Here is a 26,863-nt window from a genome sequence, read left to right as displayed (position 1 = left end):
TGGACATTGCACTTCTGCCTGACTCTCTCTCTCTCTTGCACTTGGATCCACACACGCCTGCCCTTACAATTATTCCGAATATGACAATATTCACAGAAACACACCTACTTTTAAACATTATGAAAAACTTGGATATCAACAGGTTTTTGGATATGCGCAAATATACCATAAATGATAAAGTTAGAAAGCGCGTAGCCATAGGGCGTTTTACGATAATTGGAGTTTGCACGGCTCCATGTAAATGGGAATATTAGTGGAATATTCACTTTCATTAGCCATGTAACTGCTTAGTAGGAATATTGTCTTTTTTGGAATAAGAGCAAAAAAACGATATATTTTTGCATGTAAATGCCATGAGTGTCTGAGATATGCTTATTATAAACTGTTCTAACTGCAATATGTTATTCAGCGAAGAAACTAACAATGATCTTGTCCTCATTGCAGTTTGGTGTAAGAGGCTGGGGGAGGAAGGAATGGTTAAGAAGATTCTATGATATAATTTGTTCCCTGTATCCAGAAATAAATGCATTAATTTAAGTCAATACAGAATGACCAGAACATTTTTTTATTTTTTATTAATCAGTTTGGCATTGTCAGCAGGATCACAAACACAGCTTGACACAGGTAAATATGAGAAGGCTCTCTTTTTTTTTTTTCTTTTTGTCTTACCCAGTGATCTGCTCGACAGAATCAAAAAGAGAAAATTGTATTATTTGAGTAATTTGTCACAAGTAGGGTGAATCATTGAACTGTGTGCAGAACCGTGACACATACTGATTCTATCTCTTATATTCTTCTGGTATGTTTTTCTGGTATGTTACTGATTAATTACACAGAGCTGAGTCCAAGTGAGACTGGTGGGGGGGCACCAAAATGTTGAGAACAGTGAGTGAAGAAACCACAGTTTGTCACAGTTACTGAACTCACATATTTAAGTAACTCTTGAAAGTCTCCAGTTGCATTGAATGTATTATCTGCTGCCATAATTTATCAAATTTTCAGGAACCAGGGAATACCCTACAAGTATTGCATCTGTTACATATGTTATTTTCCAACAGTCATGCATCGCTGCAGATCTGTAGCCCAAGTAAAATACAGCCTCAACTTTGTGTCCGGTGATTCTAAGAATCAGAGCAGGAATCATTTGAAGGGGTACAATATATCAAAACACCTAGAGCAAAGAGTAGGAGATAAAGAGAGCACTGTGTGCATCTGTGTTACAAACTCCAAACCAGCTGATGCATCCTTTGTGGTGATGATTTATATTTTGTCTTGATGTGACCCTCTGGCCTTGTAGTGTGAAGAGCAATATGTGAAGTTTAAGAGTAGATTATCAGTGAAAGGTCTCTGCCTGTGAGTGATGTGGTTTGGTTTTTGGTTATAATTATTTGTGCAATCTAAGCCTTAACTTTCATTTCTATAAAGTGTATGTTTTAGTTTAGCTGAGATTCAGCTAAACTAAAACATGTTGGCTGTTGTCAGTTTGAAACCACTCAGTTTATTATGCAACTTTGTATGATGCATATTTATGCATCATACAAAGTTTTTTAGTATGATGCATAAATGTGGATGTCTGACATGAGCATTTTAAGCCTTTCAACTCTGCTGCCTCAGCCTAGGAAAGTTGACAGAGTCCTTTCAGTTCAGCCCAGTGACACAAGTCCTTTATGATTATGAGTTGTATTTTCTTGAGATGCAGCTAATGGCAGCACAAACCACATGGTCATCTGGATTTGGAGGAAAGTAACCAGATTTTGTTTGCAAGCAGAGCTGATGATTTCCTAATCCTGAATGTTTAAAACCAGTGTATTGTATTAATTGATTTTTAAGGTTATATTTTGCTAAATGTTAGATATCAGGGATATAAGTACTATGTGCAGGTTAAAGACTTTCGTTGTTATTTTTTGGTCGGTTTTTAGTCTTAAAACATTGTTTTGACAGTCTTATCTGTATTTATTGGCAGTAGGTTTGAGCAATAATATTGCATGGCATATTGCTTTATCATTGTACACATTTCTGTTGTCCTAAGTTTAGGATTTCAAGCAAATTGTAATCAAAAGCTACCAAAATAAATTATGTAAGATTTTGTTTTAGAGGGTTCTAGTTCCATGCATAACAATGGAACATACAAGCATTTTGATTATGATATTTTGACTATTTTAAATGTGGTTGTGCATATGTTTTTTATATGGAGATAAATACCCATGTCAGAAAAATATCCATATAAATATTGTGATAGATTTGAGCCATATCATTGTTCATTCTGCTGAAGAAAGCTCCACTCTCAGAAATTGAGAAAGTGGTGCTGGAACTGATAAAGATGAACTATCCAAGCCAGATTTAAAAACAAGCCTCTGCTTTCTTACATTTTTCAACTGATTCACAGCCTTACCCAACCATAATAACATGAACACAACAGGTAAAGAATAAACTGAGTGGTTTCAAACTGACAACAGCCAACATCCCTGGCTTGTATCCAAAGCCAACCTGTAGCTAACCTAAGCTAAACTAACCTGTAAATCATATTGATAGCTAAAAGACATTTGCAGAATATGCTGCAACATGCAGTGAAACAGAACCTACTACGGCCAGTCCTGTCTGAGGCCTTAAAAAAACCTAAACACAAAATAGAAGATGCAGGAAAATGGAAGTAAAAATGGAAAATAAGATGAGAGAGAAAATGTAGGATCTACTGCAAGTGTTAAGATACATCATAATCTGAGGCATTCTTCCTGTAAAAACATAGGTCCGCAGGTTGTCTGTGCAAGCAGTTTCTTTTGATCTTATTTTCATTTTATGACCCACAGTTACATTCTATTATTAGGTGACCTCTGGTGGCCATAGTGAATATGATGGGAGCAAATGAGGGAGTCAGGTGATGTAGTATAAAGGGCAACAAAGTCCACATTAGGAGCGGGTCGAGATGGATGAATGAGTTTACAAAACACAGGAGTTTGACACAGGAGTTTGACACAGGAGTTTGACACAGGAGACTGCTGTTTGTTTTCCTTAAAAACTAATAGTAATCGTTTCTTTTATCCACCACCTTAACCACATGTATATTATTGTAACCATGACAACAGAGGTCCTCTTACCTTAAGGAAGTACTTATTTAACCCAAATCATGATCTTTTTCGAAAATCTAATTAAGTCGTTTTTGTACCTAAACCTAACCATACCATGACCATTAAATAAGCTTAACTGCATGTTTATTATTGTAACCATGACGACAAACGTCTGGTATACCTACAGCTGGATTTTGGGAGACCTATGGGTCGTACCAGAAAGTAGGGACAAACAACCTATAAAGTCATTCAGGTTGGAAGACTTCCAATCCAACAATAATGGCAGGACAACATGCAGTATTGAAACCGTCTGTCACAGTCTGCTTCCCATTATTCCTTAGCCCCTGTCTCCAGCCCATGCTTACTTATCCCATTTCCTTATGTACATGCTAACTGTGAGTAGAGTCCTGTTGTTTGTTCCTGGCTGCTTGCCTGCCTGCCTGTCAACTAACCTGCCTGATTATCCACCTGTCTGCCTGTAAGCCTGTTTATCTTCAATTAAAGTATGTCCACTGAATCTGCCTGCATTTGTATCTGCGTTCAGGTTCTCCCTACCTGTGCTGCTACCAGCAGTTGTGACAACATGGTCCCCAAGAGCTCAATGATATGATAGAAAGTACACCTCATCATTTGAATAGGGCTATAGATTATTTTTTACAACTGGCTATGCACCAGATGTGCTACATATATCCATCAGATATAGAAAATGCTGCAGAGTGAGTGAAGACAACTTCACCATGCCTCCAGCTACTGTTAAAGGTGACTAGTTGCAAGATGTTGCTACTGATGATTGAAGACATATGCCTTCTCTCTATTGATAAAAGTTGTAAACAAACAACTGATTCTGGTTCAAGAAGGCTTGAATCAAGGGCAACTGAACTTAGGTGTAAATTCTTCAAGACGTTTCACATATCATCCAAGAGGCTTCTTCAGTTCTGGCTGACTGGTGGGGAGTCCAAGGTACTTAATCTCTGTGAGGTTGTTATCAAGGCCAATTATGCCAATAGGTTTGTTAGTGATCCTGGCTGTTGTAACAACAGTCATTAGAGTCATTGGGGTCACCTAAGGCCAAGTATGAATGACAGTCGTTGGAGTTTTTCGAGTCATGTGAGGTCAGTGTGATTGGTTGTTACACTTCCCGGGAAGGGATGAAAGGACAGCATTTTACGTGGGGGATAAGTGGTAATCTAGACCTGCTCTTCTGTTGAAGGGGGTTTTCTCTACTATAACGCAGATAGCCTTCCTCACTCCTCTTTAAAACGAACAGTCCTCCCGATCCACAATATGTACGTTGTTCTCCTTGAAGGAATGTCCTTTATTCTTCAGGTGTAGGTAATCTGCTGAGGTTTGACCTGAGGAGTTGGCCCTCCTGTGTTAAGCCATGCATTTTGTTTAAGGGTTGTTTAGTTATATGGATAATAGGTCTGTGCTTTCCTTGCTGCATTGGACTGCATACACTAGATTTCTTGTCCTGTGTTTAGGTGTGTGACCTTTCGGATGGACCAGTTTCTTTCTTAGTGTTGGGTTTGAAAAACACTGAGCTGCAGTGCTTGTTGATTATCCTCCTGGGTTTCTCAGATACTCTGGATATGTATGGGATAAATATGTTGCATTTATTTATTTTTTTGTTCACAACCTGCAGTGTTGGTGTTCTTCCTGGATATTGTGGCTGTTTTCATTAATCCACAACTTTTTAATGCATCCTTCACATGTTTGTACTCTTTCTCTTGGGCCTGGGAACTTATTGACATATTATTAGCTTAGTGGTACAGAGTTCTGATAATTCTTTGCTTATGTTCCAGTGGGTGGTGAGACTCAAGGAGTAAGTATTGGTCTGTATGCATGGATTTCCTGTATATGCCAGATTTCCTGTATATGCCAGTGTGCAGGCTGATAAGACCCATGCATGGTGGTCCCAAACATAGCAGACTACTATGCCAGGGTCACCACATTAGTCATTAACACATATAAAGTCAACCAAATCCAGCTGGCCTTTATTCAACCCTTCTTGGATAACCATGACCTGGATGACTGATAATCTTCACAAACAACTGATTTTAGTGTCATCACCAGTGGTGGAGGATGTATTCCGATCCTTCACTTAAGAAAAAGTACTTATACCACACTGTAAAAATACTCCAAATTAAAGTACTCAGTCGCCTGTGACTGATATACTATTATATTATTAGATTATTATTACTGGTGCATTAATGCTTAAACAGCATTTCACTGTTGCAGTTGGTTGAGGATGAGTTGATTTTTAAATATTTTATATAGGACTGCAACTACTTATTTTTGTTATGGATTATTTTCATGATTATTTTCACTCAATTTGAATGATTGTTTGGTTTGTAATTTTTTTTAAAACAATGCTTGTTTTGTCCATCCAATAGTCCAATCCTCAAAATTGTTAAAAATAAATTAAAAGGATTAAAATTATGTCAGAGAAAAGCAGCAAATCCTCACATTTGAGAAGCAGTAACCATGAAATGTTTGGCATTTCTCCATGAAAAATTACTGACTTAAACAGTTTTCAAAATAGTTGCCATTAATTTTCTGTCAATCAGATAATCACTTAATCAACTAATCACTTCAGCTCTACTTGTATATATATTTTTAGGTACAGTACTCTATGACAAAGTTATAAATTAGAGTACTACGTTATTTTTTATAACTCATCATATGGTTTGTAAATAAAAATCTTAAGCTGTACTGTAACTTGTAACTATAGTTGTCAAATAAATGTAGTAGAAATTTCCCTCTGAAATGTAGAGGAGTAGAAGTAAAAAGTAGCATTAACTGTAAATAATCATGTAAGGTACAAGTACCTCAGAGTTGTACTAAATTCAATACTTGAGTAAATGTACTTAATAATAGGTCATCACTGCATGTCATCAGAGACCGAAAGAGTCTGTAACAGAGTTTATAAACTGCTTTCGGAATGTGTAGGAATCTAATGCAGGCACAGAGATGTAAATGTAATAAATAAAGAAATCCACTCCGTCCACTACAAACTAATAAATGGCCTACACGCAAACTATTTATAAACTCAGTGATACAGATTGGCAGACAAATAAATGTTCACAGGTCTGATAAACACAGGCAAACTTGGACTTAGTGTCTTTCAGACAAAAACAAACCAACAAACCATCCAACGAAGTGTGGGTCTTTAAGGCCCTGTAGTGCCTTCTGTATGGGAGCAGAGAAAAGAGATGGTGAAATGGGTGAGTACGAGTAACATCCTTCAAGATGCTCTTGGCTCTGCGCAGGCAGCGTTATCTGTATTTTCTGTGATGTGTTAATGAGCCTCTGAGAGCTTTCCTGGCTGCTGCAGAACAGTTGGCATACCATGTTGTGATGCAATATATCAAGACACTCTCTATAGAGCAGTGGTAGTAAGACTGAAGCAGCTTTGCGGACTGGTTGGTTTTCTTAAGTGTCCTTAAAAAGTACAGCTGCTGTTGAGCCTTCTTAATCAGAGCAGTGGAGCTGATTGTCCATGTGAGGTCCCTCAAAAATGTGGATTCCCAGAAACTTAAAGCTGAAAATCCTCTTCACTTCTTCTGTGTGTGTTTAGGGGGAGTAGTCCGCCCGGTGTTTCCTGAAGTCTATGATGAGCTCTCTTGATGTTCAGTGAGAGGTTATTATCAGAGAACCATTCAGCCAGTTTACAGACTTTGTCTCCGTTGGCTGTCTCATCCCCATTTGAAATCAATCCCACCTCTGTTGTGTCATCTGCAAATTTTAGATTTTAAGATTTAAGATTTGATTCTTTCAAAGCATTTTGCTATGATGGGTGTGAGTGCTACCGGTCTATAGTTGTTCAAATAGCTGATGTTAGTCTGTTTGGGCACTGGTATGATAGTGGCTGATTTCAGACAAGCAGGGATAGTAGCCTGGGACAGAGACAGGTTGAATATATTAGTAAACACATACGCATGGTGATGGGTGTAGTCTCTGAGTACTCTCCCTTGGAAGCCAACAAGGCTCCCTTGGAAGCCTTGTTGACATTCAGAGTGCTGAATGTCAACATCTCCTGTGTCTCTATGGTAAGTACATGATTGATGGTAGCTGGTGGGGGTGTAGTTATATTGTGTGACCCTTTTGTCTAAAAGTGGGCAAAGAAGCTGTTAAGCTCATCTGCCATTTGTTGCCTGTAGGTTGGTCACTGTTGCTTCTGTAGTTGGTGATGTGCTGTATTCCCTGCCACATGCTTGTTGGGTCCATTTTGGTGAAGTATTCCTCATCTCTTTCTTGTATTTGGCATTTGATGCCTTTCTTCGGGTTGTGTCTGGCAGCACTGTACTATTCTCTGTCACCAGATCTGAAGGCTGCGTTGTGGTCCTTCAGAAGGGTCTGGACATCCTTTGTCATCCATGGTTTCCTTTTTGAGAAAACATGGATGCATTTGTTGATGGTGGCATTTTGCACACAGGTCCTGATGTGGAAAAGTACTGTTGAGGTGTATACCTCTATGCTTTGATTGGAGAACAGGTCCCAGTTTGTGAGTTGGAGTCCTGCAGTTGAAGAGACGCACCCCTCTGGCCAGGTTTTATCGGTTTTACTGGTTCCTGTTTCTTGAGAATGGGTCCGTAAACTGGGGTTAGGAATAATGATAGATCTCGATTGTCCAATGTGTGAGAGAGGTGAGGCCCGTACCCTTAGATGATGTTAGAGTAGACACAGTCCAGCGTGTTTTTCCCTCTGGTTGCACATTAAACACGTTGGTCAAATTTAGGCAGCACAGTTTTAAGATTGGCGTGATTAAATCTCCAGCAACAATGGAGACCAATTCTGGGTATTTATTCACTTTTTTATTTATACTGCTAGCACATACCCAATTGCTACATTAGTAATAGCATCTGGTGGGATGTACAGAGCTCTGACAATAAAAACAGAAAACTCCCACAGTAGATAGAAGGGTATGCATTTTACTGCCAGAAACTCCAAATCAGATTTGCAGTTCTTGTTGATAATGGCAGTGTTTGTGCACCATTTGTTATTAAAATTTATACACAGGCCACCTCCTCAGCTCTTACCAGAGTCCTTGTTTCTGTTGCTGTGGTGGTTGGAGCAGCCTGCTAGCTCGATAGCTGTGTCTGGGACTCCTGGATTTAGCCAAGTTTCTGTGATAATCATCACGCAGATATCCCGAATAGTTGTCAGCGATGATAAACCGTGTCTCAGCTCATCTATTTTTTTGGAAAGCGACCTGGCATTGGCGATGAAGAGGCTGGGTAGTGGAGGTCTATGAGTGGCCTTCCTTAGAATTGCCAGGATACCGGACCGGCATCCTCTCTTCTGTCTCCTCCTCTCCGGTCTCCGACGCCTGCTGCTCACTATGGTAATCGATAGAGGCCCCGGTGCTCTTGCTATCTCTGCTGGTATCTGATGGGACTGCTGGAAGGCACTCATAGTGACAGCTTGGTGTGTAGAAGTTCTTCCCGGCTGTAGGAGAGGTTCGATGCACCCGGGTTGAACAGAAATAGTAGTGACGACATCAACAAAATTTCTTCAACATTATGTTTCAGGGAGCCCTCAGCTGCTGTGTCTTGGCTTGGTGACTTCAGCTTCTCCACACTACAGGTCACTATAGGTGCTTACAGAACACCAATGGCAGCAAAACATCTGCAGCCGTCATCAGGTCAATTTGTAAATGCAAATAGACTTTTACCATATGCCTCCAAATCAAGTATATAAATATATTCTTGTTAGTGTGGATTCGTTACCAAAGGGGTTGAATAAAGTGAGCTGAAGTATTTCCCACAAGTATGACATGGGTAAAATGTCTGATGAAAGAAATAATTCCCAGATTTGGATTTCTGCAGATAATAAATAGCTATAAAGGGACACCTATAAACTCAAAAGTCACCCAACAGCTGAGTAAAGTGTTAGGGATAGATTGGAAGCTGCATGTTCCTTATCACCCCCAGAGCTCAGGACAGGTAGAGAGATTGAATGGCATAATTAAAAAAAAACTAACAAAGGCCATGCAAGCGATACGTTTTAAATGGCCACATGCTTTACCATCCACATTTTTGATACTAGGAACACAAAATTGCACAGATGTGTGAAGCAAACTGTTGTAGCGCTAATGGTGTAGGAACTTTGGTGATATGAGCTATGTTTTTTGAATGAATTGCAGGATTTTGAGAGGCTGTGTCACTCAGAGAGAAAGACACTGGTACCATCACAACAACAACCTTAACTGGAGATGGCTATACACATCTGATGGACATTTAGTCATTAACAGCTTGTCTCGTCTCTGTTCTGTTTACATATCTAACCAGACACACAAACACACACACACACACACACACACACACACACACACACACACACACACACACACACACACACACACACACACCCACACACACACAACTGAGAACTATTTCTTTTCATTGTAACTGAAATTCAAACTCTCGGCTGTTTCAGGATGCAGTTCATCTGTCTGATATTAATACAAATAATTTCTTCTATCACTATTGTAAGGCATTTTATTTCTACTTCCAGCTTTTGCAGGATATCATTTCTCTTTTAAGGTGTTTTAGCAACATGTTTCTGCTCACAGCTTCTTCAGCTAATACACTTCGGCTTCCCTCAGCTTTTAGCTTCCGATTTATTTCAGCTTTCAAATGTTTTGCATCTGTATTTCAGCTGTTTTTTGAACCATTTTCAGCATTGCTTGGGCAGTTTCCTTCAGCTTTCAGCTTCCAAAGTTTAATTTTGCATATCAGGTGTTTTTCAGTCATTTTCAGTATTGCTTCAGCAATTTCTTTAAGCGTTCATCTTCCTTTTTTTCAGCTTTAAGCTTCCGACTTTTGGTTCTGCATTTCAGCTGTTTTTTCAACCATTTTCACAATTGCTTCAGCAATTTCCTTCATCTTTCTGCTGAAAACAGGAGTTACCGTTTTTGACTGAATAGCAGTCAAAAATCTGAATTTCACTCAGTAGAAATTAAGCACTCAAAATCACAATGGCAACCTCTGAGGGCAGCTGGGCACAAACAGCCAATTCAGACCAGTTGTTTAGACAAATTTCTCTGATGTATGTTGTGTTTATCAAACACTTGACTGAAATTTCTATCAACGTCTTGCTACATACTGTTTACGCAATACTCAATCGGGATATTCCAGGTATTACTTTTCTTATTTTATTATGTCTCATAATTTCGAAAATATTCAATGTTTTGTTAGCAATTTTTCCCCGCTGAAATAAATGGATAGAATGTTCAGAGTGGGCAACATCAAACACAGAGTAGGAAAGGGTGTTAAACTGTTCTGAAAAATTTCTGTTTAACTCGTCCTCACGACCACAAATTTCACTGTGCACACATCATTTTTTTTGCCAGAACACAAATTTGTTGCCTTTCAGATGATATGACTTCCAGAGCACAGTGACTTACAGAAATTTGAACTAAGGGCCTCAACATGGCAGGGGTACCATCGAAATGCCCCATAGACTGCAATACAAATGCAGAACTAGATTTTCAGAGAAAAAACAGAAACGACCCTTTTATTGAACTTGCTGCATTTTCCACATTTTTGACACCAGGAACATATAATTGTACAGATGTGTGCAGAAAGGTGAACAAACTTTGGAGATAGGAGTTTTGGTTTTTGACTGAATAGCAGGAGTTCAAGAGTTGCGCCGAAACCAAATCTTGCTAAAGTCTGAGTCACACTCAGTAGAAACTAAGCACTTAAAACAGAAAGAAAGGAGATGGATGACCTACAATTTCATGCTCCAGACCCACCGTTAGGAATCTTGGAGTTCTCTTTGATCAGGATATGTCCTATAAATCCCACATAAAACAAACTTCAAGGACTGCCGTTTTTTTAACCTATTGAACAATGGAAAAAAGTTCCTTATTATCAGACTGCCCAAACAAATCTCTGAAGACTCTCTAGTTGATCCAGAATGCTGCAGCAAAAGTACTGACAGGAACTAGGAAAAGAGATCATATTTCTCCTGTGTTAGCTTCTTTGTATTGGCTCCCCATAAAATCCAGAATATAATTTAAAATCTTCCTTCCTACCTACAAAACCCTTGATGGTCAGGCACCATGATATTTTAAGAAGCTCATAGTACCCTATTAGCCTAGTAGAACACAGCACTTCCAGAACACAGGCTTGTTTGTGGTTCCTAGAGTCTCCAAAAGTAGAATGGGAGGCAGAGCCATCTGTTATAATGGCTCTTCTACTGTGGAACCATCTTCCAGTTTGGGTCAGGGAGGCAGAAACCCTCTCCACATTTAAGAGTAGGCTTAAAACCTTCCCCTTTGATAAAGCTTACAGTTAAGGCTGGCTCAGGCTTGTTTTGCACTGAGATCCTCTCTCCTCCTCTTCCTCTCCATCTGCACGCATTCATATGGCATCAATGCTCATTCTCTCTAGTTTTGTGCTTTCTCGTCTCTCTCCTCTCTCTTCCTGTCGCTTTCTGCAGGTATTTCTGCCCCTGGTGCTAGAGAGTCTGGACCTGTCGCTGGGCACCACCTACTGCCCCCATTTTCTTTCTCTCTCTCTCTCTCTCTCTCTCTCTCTCTCTCCCTCTCTTTTTCTCTGTCAACCTTAACCCAGATAAGGTACTTGCTCCAGGTGGAGGGGTTATGAGAAATCAGACAGCGTAAACAGGTCTGCAGTTCCTGGCTCTGCCTAGAACAGATCAGGGAGCAAAACATCTTCCACAATCGTGAGATGAACTGAGGGCCATTGTCAGGCATCACATCACATCCCTGGGGAATCCATGCTTGCGGAACACATGAGATAACATAACCTCGGCCGTATCCTTGTTGGAGGGCAACTCTCTCTCTCTTTCTCTCTCCCTCTCTCTCTCTCTTTCTTTTTCTCTAAACTCAGCTGGTCGAGGCAGATGCCCACCAACCATGAGCCGGGTTCTGTTTCTATCTGTTAAAAGGGAGTTTTTCCTTGCTGCTGTCGCCAAATGCTTGCTCATGTGGGAATGTTGGGTGTCTGTAAATATAACTATAAAGAGTACAGTCTAGACCTGCTCTACATGAAAAGTGCCCTAAGATAACCTCTGTTATGATTTGGCACTATATAAGTATAATTGAATTGAATTGAATTAAATAGAGCCACTGTTTGCCAGTAATAAATTTGTCTATTTTTGATTGATACTGGAGAGTGCATTTCTGTATTTATGTACTCTGTGATGTGACTCACTCAGGTCGTGGGTCAGGAACGTGCCAGCTGTCTCCCAATTCATTGCCGTTGGTAGCTGGTGTATTGTCTGGTTTCAAGTTGTCATCTTTTGGGTTTCCATTGAAATTTCCTGCCGGGGCAACAAATATAGAGACTCACTATAGAGGGATCAGTCAACATGGTTGCCTCTGGGAAAGCATTTTGGTTGGACCTGCTAGATTTGGGTTGGAGCACTACACTGAGGCAAACAAAGTGGAAGTAGCTGTCATGGAGAAATGGACAAGATTTTTACTGGAATCAGTTGTTGTTTAAATAGGTTCCTGGCTGAAAATATCTCGAGTAATGCCTGAAATGAGGGGACACTAATAACTTATACTGGTTCTTACCACACATGCCACAGAGAAGGCCATTGTAGGAGGTTGGTACAGTGACATCAGCATGGTGGTTACCATCGAAACGCACCCTCAGGCCAAAGGAGGTCTCCAGGACAACAAACTTTCCACTCAAGTACATCTGAACTCCATTGATAGAAGTGACAGGTGGGACAACCACTCTCCCATTGACCTGAAGAACAGAGATATATTTATTCTGATCACAGACAGAAAGTGCAAAGAAGAGAGCATGGACAGTGTCTGTATGTGGAGGCATCTATTTAAACCAGTGGTTACCAAACTTTTTCTGTTAATCTCATACAATAATACAAAGGAACCAAAACCTTCACTTTAATGACTAAGCCTTTTTAAATTATGTTTTAAATAGTGACATACAATATACTTCTGAAATTCCAGATATTAATACAGTGCTGGAATTTTTTTTTTTTTTTTTTACCAAAAACCCTTCTCTTATTGATTAACAGACGTGCTCAATTTAAAAAACTTAGATTGAATGATAATTAGTAACTCTCTGGTTTTCCCTGGAATTGTCAGCTTTATTTAAGGAAGGGAACAGAGCCAGAACCTCGAGTACATTCGGACAGACAAATGACCCAACTCCAGGCAAGCAAGGTGGGCCCTTTTCTTTAATCAATTTAATTTCACCCTCTCGCACTGCAGTGGTTTCAAGAACGTCCTGATGCCCTATCCTGCCAGTTTGACTCTGACACCTTCATTGAGTCCCCTTCCACAATTTTGCCCTGTGTTGTGAGGGCAGTCACGTGGGGAATCGAGGAGACTCTGGAAGGCCTTTACTAATGTTCCGGTGCCAGAAGGTTGCCCTCCGAACCGGTTATTTGTTCCTGTGGCCCTTTGTTCCCAGGTCATCCATTGCGCTCATGCTTCTCAGCTATCCTGCCACACTGTGGTCAGGCAGTGGTCAAGCAGTGCTTTTGGTAGCCATCAATGGAAAAGGAGGTGAACGAGTACGTGATGGCATGTCCTTTTCGCTCCCAGAACATGTCCTCAAGATGCCCGCCTTTGGCTCTCCTATGCTCTCTACCTGTGCCTCACTGCCCCTGGTCAGACATCTCTTTGGATTTTGTCACTGGCCTTCCCTTTTCAGAGGGTAACACGACAGGTTTTCTAAAATGGTGCACTCATTCAATTTTTTACTTACATTCAATTTAATTTATACTTTGCCGAATCATAAAACAGGCTAATCTCAGGGCACTTTTCATATAGAGCAGGTCTAGACCGTACTCTTTAAAGTTATATTTACAGAGACCCAACATTCATGTAGTTGGCTATAGAGGAAAGGGAAATCTCCCTTTAAACAGGTAGAAACCTTAAACAGAACCCAGCTCATGGTTGGCAGTCATCTGCCTTGACCAGCTGGGTTGAGAGAAAAAGAAAGAGAGAGAGAGAGGGAGCGAGAAAGAGAGAGAGAGTTGCCCTCAGACAAGGATACGGCCGAGGTTTTGTTATCTCATGTGTTCCGCATGCCTGGATTCCCCAGGGATGTGATGTCATGCCTGACCATGGCCCCCAGTTCATCTCACGATTGTGGAAGATGTTTTGCTCCCTGATCGGTTCTAGGATGAACCAGGAACTGGAGACCTGTTTACGCTGTTTGTTTTTCCATAACCCCTGCATAAGTATGCACATAGCAGTCTGACTTCCTCTGCTTCTGGTCTTACTCCATATAAGTGTGTCTACGGATACCAGCCCCCTCAGTTCCCTGAGTTGGAGGGTGAAGTACGGTGTCCAATTAGCCTTGGTGCTCATCTGCCGCTGTCATTGTGTAATTTACTCAAGTCAGCGCACCGAACAAGAGGTGGGCGGATCGTCGGTGGATTCATGCACCCTCCTATCAACCCAGTCAACAAGTCTGGCTGCCCTCTCAAGACATGCCCCTCCGTATGAAATCACGCAAGTTGGCCCCTTGCTTCACGGAGCCCTTTTTGGAATCCAAAGTTGTCAACCCTGTGGCTGTACGTCTCAGACTTCCTAGATCCTGCAAGATTCACCCAACATTCCATGTTGCCCACATCATACCTGCTAGTTCCCTCCTCCAGAACCCTTGTTTTCTTTATTTCTTTATTTCATGAGTATTTTGCATTTCCTGTTTTATTTTGCAATCTCGCCACTGTGATTGTCTGCCCAGCCCTAATGCGGTGCACCTGTGTCTCATTGTTTCCCCTCTCCTAGTGTATTTAGTCTCTCTGCTTCCCTCCCTCTGTGCGAGTTTGTCTATGGTCCCAGTAACAAGGGTTCCAGAATTCTTCCTAGTGTTTGTATTCTCCATGTAATTCTATTTCTGTTTTTCGACCTGAGTCATGCTTTTGAGTCCCTGCCTTATGGTTCAGCATATCATCACTGAGCCATTTATGCACATTTTGAATCTCTCTATCTCAAAAGGGTTTATTCCTAGTGTTTGGAAATCAGCCCACATTATTACATTACATAGAGAGGGTGATATAGGTAACTTATATAACTACCGTCCTATATCCAAATTACCCCACTTAGCAAAAATCCTGGAATCTTTGGTAAGCCACCAACTCAAGTCATTTCTATCAAGTCACCGTATTAAGTCTGCATCAATCTGGATTTAGAACAAATCACAACACTATTTCAGCTATTATATTGGTTACAAATAATATAATATCTGCTTTAGATGATAAGAAAAAATGTGCTGCACTTTTTGTGGCCCTATCAAAAGCATTTGATAAAGGTGATCATCTTTTTGCTTTTACAAAGATTGCAAAGTATTGGTCGGGACATAAAGGATTGTGACTGGATTCGAAATTAACTGTCTGTGAGACTTCAACGTAAAGTCGGGAATTGCCCAGTTTGAGTTTTTACCAGTTGGGTGTGCCACAAGGGTCAATTTTGGGTCCGGCTCTCCTCACTATTTATGTTAACTAATATTTAGAGAGTCACTAAATATAAATATCCTGGCATCTGGCTCAATTAGAAATTTACATTTAAATATCATATAGACAAACCTGGTCGGCAAACTGCGCCAAAAAATTGGCTACTTTGACAGAAACTACCTGCTTCCCTATGTTTAGCAGAAAAAGTATTGTCGGATTATGGAGATTTAATTTATAGAAATTCTGCAACCTCCACTCTTAAACCCCTAGACACTGTCTATCACTCTGCACTTTGTATTCTCTATGACAGAGTTGGTTGGTCTTTGGCTGAGAGGCGAAACTAACATTGGTTTCTATTTATTTATAAGGCCATTGTCCGAAAGCTACTACCATTGCAGTGTTGCTGTATTGGAACTTTGTCTGAATTAGGAAAGTAAGCCCTTTTGTTTTAATGCCCGAACCTCATGGAACAACCTCCAACACTTTAAAAATCAGAAGGGACCACTACTTTAGCATGTAGAATTTAAGATTTAGTGTATCAGTCGCTGTGAAAGAACCATCTATGTCAGGTAACCTACCTGGACTGTACGGCCCTTGGAGAGGATGACAGCCACACTGTTCACATTGATCACCACAGCCCTGACATAGGAAACCTTCTTATTACTTCCTCTGTGTTCATTCTGGGTGTCCACAGTGAAGTATGGCAAGTCAGAGGAAACGTTGCAGGATTTGGTCAACGTGTAGGAGCAGGCTCCCATGTAATGGTGGGTGTGTTTGTCAAAGGTGGTGTAGTGAGGATCACCAGATACTGAGCAGATACCATTTCCTGAACAAAAGAGGCAAGAATTTAGCTGAAATGTGTGGAGTCTGGTTTTCCGACTGTTGGGATTTGCTGATGTATCACACTTATTTCACACTGTTGGGCTATATCTTCCACAAAGTTCTTTCTATGTTGATTTAAGCCTACACAAATTAAAGCTGAGACTTGACACTTGCAGTATCCATTATTTTATTTCCAATTGAATGTACTAAAACAAAGAGCCTGAAGAACAAGAAAAATGTGTAACTGTCCAAATACTTATGGTCTAAAGCAGCTCAGATAATGAATGCCTTAAAGCTAGATTTTGATACAAGCCCCCTCCAAGACAGGAACTCAGCAAGCCTAAAGCAGGATCCACTTTAAAATTCTTGTCAACTGATATTATGCTTTTAGTGGAGAATATTTAAGGAATTATATCACCAGAATCCATTTGCCAGCTGGGGGTCTTGGGCCCTGAGGTAAAATTGAGCTGCTGGTCCCAGTCAACCCCCTATTCCTCTCAGTTTATGTGCAATGTGTAAAGCATTTCTGAGAATGGCTACAAACTAATCTAGGAATATGCAGCAGGGGGTTTTGGGGGGCTCTGGTGCAGTTGCCCACTTTAGCCATTTGGTTATTTATTGCTGGTAAATGGCCATGGTTATATTTAATAATTCACTCAAACCTTATCTGCCATATTGCAGTCTGTGGAGGAGAACCCTCTGTGTAATTTTATTTAGATTTCTTAAATGAAATGTTTAAGTCTGTGTGTGTGTGTGTGTGTGTGTGTGTGTGTGTGTGTGTGTGTGTGTGTGTGTGTGTGTGTGTGTGTGTGTGTGTGTGTGTTTAACATACCCAGAGGGTGGCATTTATATCCTCCATCTTGTAGCTGACAGCTCTCAGTGGTTGGTTTACAGCTGCTATTTTGACACTGGATGAACCCCCCACTGTGACACACACACTTCTGCTTACAACCCTCCAGGTACCAGTCATCACCCACCTGACAAACACACACAATGCAAATTATACATCAAGCATTCACAGCCCATTGGTCTGATCAGGATACTTAGTGATTTCTCTCAGTCTCTTGACTGATGTTCAGTACATGCTCTGAACATTATATTTTCAACACCAAAACATTTTTGGCAGAAGCCAAATTAAAGCCAAATTGTATAATATTCAAACCATCATGAAAATTATCATAATTATTAGAATCACCACTTATAAATGTATTTTCTGATGCCCTCTCAAAAGGGCTTATATCCAACCCTGTCACCAAGAAATGAAGTATCTATACCAATAAATTTCAACAGCGAATACATTTTGTAGGAAACATAACCGGTGGCTGAATTATGTTCAGTGACAACAAATGAATGAAGTTCTACATTTATTAATAGTATGGTCGTTGCTAGGAGGTGCTTGGAGTAAATGGAGGGCATCCAAAGTGGACGACTACCGCTCGTGACAAAGGTTTGCATTCAGAGTCACCTCTGTGGTTAGGTTTAAACAACAAAAGTGCTGTGATTAAGGTTAAGGAAAGATTGTGGTTTTGGTTAAATGTAAATAAACCCACATCTTAAGTCACTGTGAAGTTTTTTCAGTATTAAAACAGACCATGATCTTTCCCTAACCTTAACCAAGTGCTGTAAGTGTCTAGACTCACAGACAAACAACTTGCACTGACTCCCTCACTTTCTTTATTCGTATTAGTTATTTTATTGTTAATGGAAGTAGTATATGAACGCTTTGACTAAAGTACAAGCAGATACTGTAACACCAAGGTCTACTAGAAAATATGTCTCTGTCAGCTTTTATCACATCACATTTTGACAAATTTTCCACCTTATCCAAATAAAAAAACTTTTTTGAGATATTTTGGCTTTTTAAAAATTGCTGCCACACTTACCAAACTTACCTAAAACAAATGTTCATGTTTGTACCTAAAGGAGCCTAAAGCATAACACAGACTGACTAACCTCCATAATTTGGTAAATGAATGAAGGGCGAAGTTTTCAGTGGCCTGTCACGAGAAAAGAAAGTTGATATCAGGAAGGTGTAAAGTAAAATAAACACAATTTATTTCAGTGGAGTATGGTTAATATGTTGTATTTTTCTTACTTTACACCACTGGATCATCAACTTTCTTCTGGTCACTGCAATGTTCACCTTCCCTTTTGGGTTAGTTTGCATTTCCAACACTCTTTTGTTAAACTTTCTGAGTGTTGAATGCCTGAAAGGCTTATTATGACAACAGGACTGTGATGTAGAGTATGAAGGTGCTGGATCAAGGATAAGCATTAGCTTAAGAAGATGTAATTCAAGTAAACTGTACAATAGATAATTGAAAGTTTTCTCCTTCACTTCAACATCATTAAATATTCCTATACCTGAGTGAACCAACATACCACTGGTTATTGGGCTGTTATTATTCTTTGCTTCGGATGTTTTTCTTGTTCTGAACGTGTTATGTAATATCTCCAAAACTCTCCATCAAAAGGTTTAATTTTATATCCTGACTTGAACCTCATGATAAAGTTGGGCATGAGGTTTGTATGGATTTTAGTTCAGGATAAATGGAATGTGATTAAAGTCACTTGATTGATGTTGCTACTTACAGGGTGATAGGTTCCACTGGTGTCCACACAGCCACAATCTTTCAGTGCCACACACTTGTCATTGCTGAGGATGAAGCCTGGGTTACACTCACAACCCTCCACACACACATCCTCACAGCCAGGTGGTCCAACAATACCCAGACATGTCTCTGGACACGAACTCACACACAGAGAGTAGGAGCTGTTGGGAGGACAGGCCAGGGCTGCATGGAACAGAGGGATGACAGAGGGAGGGATAGATGATAGACAAAGGCAGAGTAGGAGATTAGAATGCATTTGAAGAGGGGCAGTAGGATAAAACAAAAGAGGACAGGATAGAGAAAGGGATAGATAAAAGGAGGGGTAGTAGAATTAAAATAAAGATGAAAAGATACACATTACACATTTTAGGTTATGGTTAGGATGTTGGACCTTTTTCTGGTCCAACAACACCTTGGTGTAGTAACCTACTGGTTTAACGCCAAGGTATACTCCTCTGCTGAGGTGGTGTTTTGGTTAAGCTGTATGGTACATGGGGAGAAAGTGATTTACAGTACAGAGTATGGTTACTAGTGTAACCACACTGGATGGAAGTCAACAGTTTCTGCATCTAAACAATTAAACTTGTCTTTAAGACCTTAATCTTTGAACCACCTACTGCCGACATGATCCTGCTCAACACCCACTGCTTCAATTACTATGATTATCCTTATTATTATTATATTTAGCCTTTTCATTATTATTAGCCATATTATTATAATTATTAGTTTTATTATAAGTCTCATTCTTACTATACATCTTTATGTGGTACCTGAACTGTGCTCTTTTTCTCTCTCAACCCAGCCGGTCGAGACAGTCGGCCGCTCACCATAAGCCTGGTACCGTTTAAGGTTTTTACCTGTAAAAAGGGAGTTTTTCCTTGCCGCTGTCCCCAAGTGCTTGCTCATGGCGGAATGCTGGGGCTCTGTAAATATAACTATAAAGTGTACGGTCTAGACCTGCTCTATATGAAAATTGCCCTGAGATAACCTCTGTTATGATTTGGTGCAATATAAATAAAATTGAATTGAATTGAATAAATTGAATTGAATAAATTGAATACTCCAACTAGGCTGGATGCTTTACCTTTAATTAACACTTCAATATTAGATGTGATCAATTTATCTTAATTAAAAGGCTACTTACCAAAGGCTTTTAAGGTTACAACAACTAATTAAACCTCGTCTTAAAAGCCTACTCTTAATCGAAATGCTTTAGCTGACTATAGACCCACAGTATATCCAAAAGTATATCCTGTATTTCTAAAATTACTTGAGACAGCTTGAAAACCAATTGTATGATTATTTCCATAGGAATGGTATTTTCGAAGATTTACAGTCAGGATTTAGAGTACATCATAGCACAGAAACAGCACTGGTGAAAGTTATGAACAATCTTACCATGGCCTCAGACAATGGACTCGTCTCTAGATGTCTGCTAGATCTTAATTTGCCACCAAGATTTTATTACAGAGACTGTAACATGTTGTTGTGATTAAAGGAACCACACCAGGCTGATTCAAGTCATATTTTTATTGTACATATATATATATATATATATATATATATATATATATATATTACATATATATGTATATATGTATATATATATGTCTATTTATATATATATATATATATATATATATATATATATATACATATATATATATATATACATATATATATATATATATATATATATATACATATATATATATGTATATATATATATATATATATATATGTATATATGTATACATATATATGTATATATGTATACATATATATATACTTTTCACCCAATATATGGTTCCTTTAGGCAATATTATTAGGAAGTACCACATACTTTTCCATTGCTATGCATGATGATTGGATTGCTATGATGACAATCAGCTGTATCTATCTATGAAGCCAGATGAAACTAATCAGGTAGTCAAGCTTCAGGCATGTCATAAAGACATAAAGGCCTGGATGACCTGTATTTTTTTTACTTCTACATTCAGACAAAACTGAAGTTATTGTACTTGGCCCTAAACATCCCAGAAAAACATCGTCTAATCTTATAGTTATTTTGGCATTACCTTGTCCTCCATTTCTACTGTAAGGAACCTTGGACACATCCTTGCCTCACATATAAAACAACTGTCTTGGACAGCTATTTTCCACCTCTGCAATATTGTCAAAATTAAAAACACCCTGTCTCAAAAGGATGCTGAAAAACTAGTCCATGCATTTGTTACCTCTAGACTGGATTATTGTAATTCCTTATTATCATAATGTCTCAATAACTCTGTGAAAAGCCTCCAGTTGATCCAAAATACTACAGTGGAAGTACTGACAGGAACTAGAAAAAGAGATCATATTTCTCCTGTTTTAGCTTCTCTGCATTCGCCCCCTGTAAAATCCAGAATAGAATTCAAATTCCTTCTCCTTACACACAAACCCCTAATGACCAAGTTCCATCGTATTTTAAAGACCTCATAGTACCCTATTATCCCAATAGAACACTACTTGTGGTACCTAGAGTTCCAAAGAGTAGAATGGGAGTCAGAGCCTCCAGCTATCAGGCTCCTCTCCTATGGAATCAGCACTCAGTTTGGGTTCAGGAGACAGCCCCCCTTTCAACATTTAAGATTAGGCTTAAAAATTTCCTCTTTTTCAACGCTCATAGTCAGGACTGGCTCAAGTGAATCCTGAATTATTAGTTTTATTATTAGTCTCATTATTGTTAACCTGTACTGTGCTATGTTACCGTGCCAGCCGGTCGAGGCAGATGCCCGCCAACCATGAGCTGAGTTCTGTTCTAGGTTTCTACCTGTTTAAAGGGAATTTTTCCTTGCCGCTGTCGCCAAATGCTTGCTCATGGGGGACTGTTGGGTCTCTGTAAATATAACTATAAAGAGTATGGTCTAGACCTGCTCTATATGAAAAGTGACCTGAGATAACCTCTGTTATTATTTGGCGCTATATAAATAGAATTGAATTGAATTGAATTGAATTGAATTGAACTATCCCTTAGTTATGCCGATAAAGGGTTAGGGTTAGGGTAGGCTGCTGGTGGAACTCCGCTGACACACTGAGCACTCTTCTCTTTTCTCTCTTTCCCCATCCATTTACATCAAAATACTCATTCTTATATCATTATAATAACCACTCTACCAGTGCTTGAATACAACTGTATATACAGCTGTTCTTGGTCTTCCTTTTTCTTTCTCCCCCTCTCCCCCCTCTTTCTCCCATTTCTCTCCTCTCAACCCAACCAGTGGAGGCAGATGGCCAGTTCTGCCAGAGATTTCTTTCTGTTAAAAGGGTGTTTTTCCTCTCCACTGGTGCTTGCTCATTGTGCAAACATTTGCTACAAATAAAATTCAATTGAAAATTTGAATTGAATCTTTGAGGCTGTGATGCTAATTGAAAAAAAAAAATGGACACGTATAGGATCATATCCATATGTGCTGAAATAATCAACAGAAATTTAATCGGCAAAAATTTTGATATCTATACATTCTCTAGGTCTTTTCTTGAAGAAAAGAGAATGAATACATTTAGAATCACAGAAACACTCTATTCATTAGTGTGAGCTTCTCCAAAGCATGCTCGATGCTACCTTCACTCATGATGACCAGAAGTCAATGATCCTCCAAATTTTTTTTTTTTTTCCAAAAAGAACATTTGACATATTAAGCTACTGAAGACTTACGGCAGAAGTCTGGAGTCCTCCACTGGTGGACTTTGGCTCCGGTGCTCTGGCAGGCAACAGTGTAAGCCTGGAGCTGGTCACACAGTACATGCTGCTGGCTATTGAACTGACACATGTCATACACACAGCTCTGGAAGAATGAAATGGGATTCACCACACTGATACACTCCCTGGAACAGAGAAAAACACTCACTCAGTTTGGGGAGGAGAGGGAAGATGGTCTAGCACTCTAAAAAGCCTAATACCTCATGTGTAAGAGAAATCACGCTGGCTGCAGAACAACTAATGACATACTGCTGTTTTCTTTTAAATATATATAACATAAACATTTATATACGAAATACATGAAGCCACATCCTAAATAACCCAACCAGAGAGATTGTGGTCTCTGAAAATTACGTATTGTAAACATTTTCATAAACTGAAGTGAAACAAAAAAATACAAGTATGCCCCTTCCATCACACATTCCAAGGGAAGGAAAAGCTGAAGCCAGATTTATAGTTTGCATTAAGGGGTTACAGCAGATCTTCCCAAACTGGAGGTTGGGACCATGAACATGAATGCACACTGTAGTTTATTTTGACACAATCACTATACACAGTCAAATTTCCCAAAATACACACAAGAGCACCATATGTGGATTAATCTGCTACTGATAATAGTCCCCAACAAATGCACTATGTTTGCTAAAAACTGTAATTGTAGTCAGAAAGTATATTTTTTAATATCTATATTATGGGGATTTTCTTTCTATCATCTTTATTTTTTAAATTTTAGCATACTTTATTGGTGATTCTGACAATGTGTGTGTGTCTGTGTATAGTATCCTTTATTGTGGTTCAGAGTCCATTGCTTTTCATGTGATATTCACAGAACAATTTATAAATTATAATCTGAAATAAAATAAATGAGTCAGATAATCTTTGTAAAGATAAGACAATCTGTAAACGGAATGGTTTATAGACAATTGCATATGATTTCTGTGTAACAGTCTCTCCAGTAACCACTGGTCACCTCTTTCAAAATAAAACACCCTTGTCTATGCGGTTACAAGTTAAAGCAGGTTTAAAACTGAACTGATAAAACATCACTTGAAAATATTCATACTGATAAATATATATATATATCAGATAATCACACTATTGAACTACCCCTTGCAATACACCCCTACTAGATAAATACGTGCTCACACTGCTTCAGTTCACTAGAACTGAAACTACTTCAGCCTGATAATTCAATATCTGTAAAATGTCTATGATTCAACTTTTAAAGGGGCATTTTACCAATTTTAAAGAAAATATCCCTGATAATGTAATTGTGATGTGATTGACGGTCTCAACCTGGGCTTGCAGATTTATAACAGAAAGAATGCATTACAAACTGGAATGGAATTTGGGCATTTACCAGGTAGGAAAGGTCTAACAAGAGACATACTGAGTTGCATCATGGGAAATGTACTATCCATAGCTCTGGGGGCTTGACCCATACAGAATACAAACTTAATAATATTGACTATTAAAATATAAGAATTAAAAAAACAAACAAGTTACATAAAAACACAAGAGACATGACTCCTGTGGGTACTGCCCTGTTTAATCATATTTTGGGCATCTTTTGATTTTTTAATACAGTTGTTCAGAATCTGAATCTGTATCTCACCAGGGTGATGGTTTTAGTGTAGATCCCCCTTAACAGTACAAAACCCTGTAGTCCAACAGGTATACATAGCTGGTCAATGAATTAGGAATTTTCTCACCTGAAGGGACCAGCAGAGTCTTTAATTTTGCCACATTTGTCTGGTTTCACCACCTCAGCCTCAAGTATGGGGTCACAGTCTGGGTCAGGCTTGGTGCCTGGGGTACACCTGGTCAGTACAAACACAACAGGAGCACATGACATTTCTTAAATCAACAGCCCATTCAGTTTCATTTATCCTTAAGAACTATGATAAGAAGAATTTAGACAGTTAGTGGGTAGGTAATTGAAGACATGTATGAGTATTTCTATTTGTGCCTCAATTCTGACTGCAGTAATGGGACATTTTGTGCACAGTCAATAATTTTTGATATTTGTTTTCTCAAAATTATTTTTAATAATATTTTTTCTTTCAAAATGTCCAACTGTGCAGCCACAACTGAGATAATAGTAGTACTTCTTTAATAGTAAAAGTATAAAAATCCATACATTGCCCACATTGCTTATATAATATATTTTTGTATTTTTCATTTTCCTCCCCAAAATAACAATATGAAAAAGGAATGTACATATTCAGAGTCCATTCATGAGCCTAGTCATGTATAACTTGTCACATGCCTGAATTTCAAGTAAATTTCAAGGAAATCAATAAATTCTCAGATTACAGCAGAAAGATGAATGTGTGTAAACTCACGAATCATCCTCATCCTTTTCTGTCTGCCAACTGTTCCCAAAGTCGTTGACATTTCCTACCAGAGTACCATCTGCTTTAGTGAAGTCATTGTGTGGGTTTCCATCATAGTCACCACAGAGACCACACATCTGGTCATAGTAGGAGCTGAATGGCCGAAGATGCAGAGAATAAGGGATTAAGAGATGAAGAGGAATGTCTTAAGAAGATTTACAAGGCCAAATACTGTTTGGACCTTTAATGAAATCCTAGAAACAAAGACACAGAATGTAGAAATCTCTTTATCTGATACTATTAGTCAGGGCATCATCAATTGAATATACAGTATATAACCAAAGTATTAGGAATATTGGGAGGATTTATTAAGAAATGGCAGATCTGTATGACCTTTAAACGAGTTTGTACAGATGCCTAGCTGATTTCTTAAGCAGTTTTCATGAAATATAGCTTTCAGTTATGTCAACCTAAACTGAGGTTAAACTATCACTTTCAGCATTTAGAATCAGATTCAGATATTCTCCAGACCTTTATATTTTAGCTGCATTTGAAGAAATTCATACCATTAAAACCAGTCCATATCATGTTTTCTTTTAAGTTGTATTTGTTCAGTTCAATGACACAAATTGATGTGTATTCATTCTGAGTGGCATGAACTGAGGTGCAAACACATCTGCATAAGCTGAAAATCTTTCAACCTGACTTGCCTTCATTATGCCAAGATTGTATCACTCAAAATAACGACTGTATGGTGATCGGAAGTAAAAGAGAGTTACAATTGTTGTATTTCCTGTTTAGGAAAAATAAGCATGGACTGCAGAGACAATGCATTGGTTGTATTCAAGTAAAACAGGATCAAAATTAGCTTCAGGTGCAGTCTAAGGACACTTTTAGTGTTCATAATTTCAGCAAAAAACATGGATTGAAAAAGTACCCACAACTATGTAAAATTATGCATGTATCTCATCAGAATCAAAATAGTTTTCATACGTTTCTATTTCTGTGTCTTTGTTGTATGAGGCTGTTTTACGTGTCCCTGATAAGTCTGTTTTAGAAGCTTTTTTCTCCAAACTCCACATTTCTGAGCACTGCTGGGAAGCACTGAATGAGTTTGTGACACCACGATGGACAGATTTTCAATAAACTAAATGAGTTACATTTATATCTGTTATTTTTGTGTTGTTTGATACTTTTTTGTTTTATTTTATTTATGTGTATAATGATTTTCCAAATAAAAAAACAACCAAAAAAATGCATTGTTATATGTATGCAAGTAAACAAGGCCGTCCTAAAATATCAGAACAATCTCAGTTCTCAGGCTCATTTTATTTAGACAGCAGTCATATTTGATAAATATCATCAAAATACCTGGAGAGGAAGGTCAACGTCTGACATGGTGTGACCACCATTTGAACAAACCGCTATACCAACCTGGGAACTGAGATCTGGACGTAATGGTTTCCATCCCAACGCACCTGAAGGCCAAAGGGTGTCTGCAGGGTGATGTACTGACCAGCAAGACTGAGAGATATGAGAGGAGAGGGGGAGTGAGGGAGGGCCACCCGCAGTCCATTCACCTGCCGGAGGGATAAAGGAAAGATGACATTACAACGATGTTGAACACAAGCTACAGGTACAGTTAATACCAGTTTACAGTTTCCTGTCAGCTTTTTTCAAATTTGACAAATCACAGATCATAAAACTCATGGGTAAAAACCCAGAACATAGGTATTTAGATCTCTGGCTGGCTAGTTTTTAGGAGAGGATAACAGAGAATTAACACATAGAAAACCTGTTTGATCTGTGGACGGATCAAACTGGAAAGGATATGGAGGAATGGAGGAGTGTGGACAGATTTCTAGGATTATGGAA

The 26,863-nt window shown here is 38.9% G+C and overlaps 1 protein-coding gene across 1 annotated transcript in view; it reads right to left on the bottom strand.

Annotated features, from left to right (window-relative positions):
• Nucleotides 1-26,863, bottom strand: part of zanl (zonadhesin, like) — a 63,430-nt gene that overhangs the window by 19,199 nt on the left and 17,368 nt on the right. Inside the window, exons 20-28 of the mRNA XM_040123152.1 lie at nt 26,423-26,568; nt 24,998-25,141; nt 24,365-24,472; nt 22,608-22,777; nt 18,891-19,093; nt 17,131-17,275; nt 16,055-16,302; nt 12,616-12,793; nt 12,251-12,359 (exon numbers count right to left, since the gene is read on the bottom strand). Coding sequence (XP_039979086.1) covers nt 12,251-12,359; nt 12,616-12,793; nt 16,055-16,302; nt 17,131-17,275; nt 18,891-19,093; nt 22,608-22,777; nt 24,365-24,472; nt 24,998-25,141; nt 26,423-26,568 — 1,451 coding nt within the window. The remainder of the gene's footprint in view (nt 1-12,250; nt 12,360-12,615; nt 12,794-16,054; nt 16,303-17,130; nt 17,276-18,890; nt 19,094-22,607; nt 22,778-24,364; nt 24,473-24,997; nt 25,142-26,422; nt 26,569-26,863) is intronic.

Source organism: Xiphias gladius, unplaced genomic scaffold (assembly GCF_016859285.1).
Source record: "Xiphias gladius isolate SHS-SW01 ecotype Sanya breed wild unplaced genomic scaffold, ASM1685928v1 HiC_scaffold_1478, whole genome shotgun sequence".
Classification (NCBI taxonomy): Eukaryota; Metazoa; Chordata; class Actinopteri; order Istiophoriformes; family Xiphiidae; genus Xiphias; species Xiphias gladius.
This window is presented reverse-complemented; position numbering and strand designations above follow the sequence as displayed.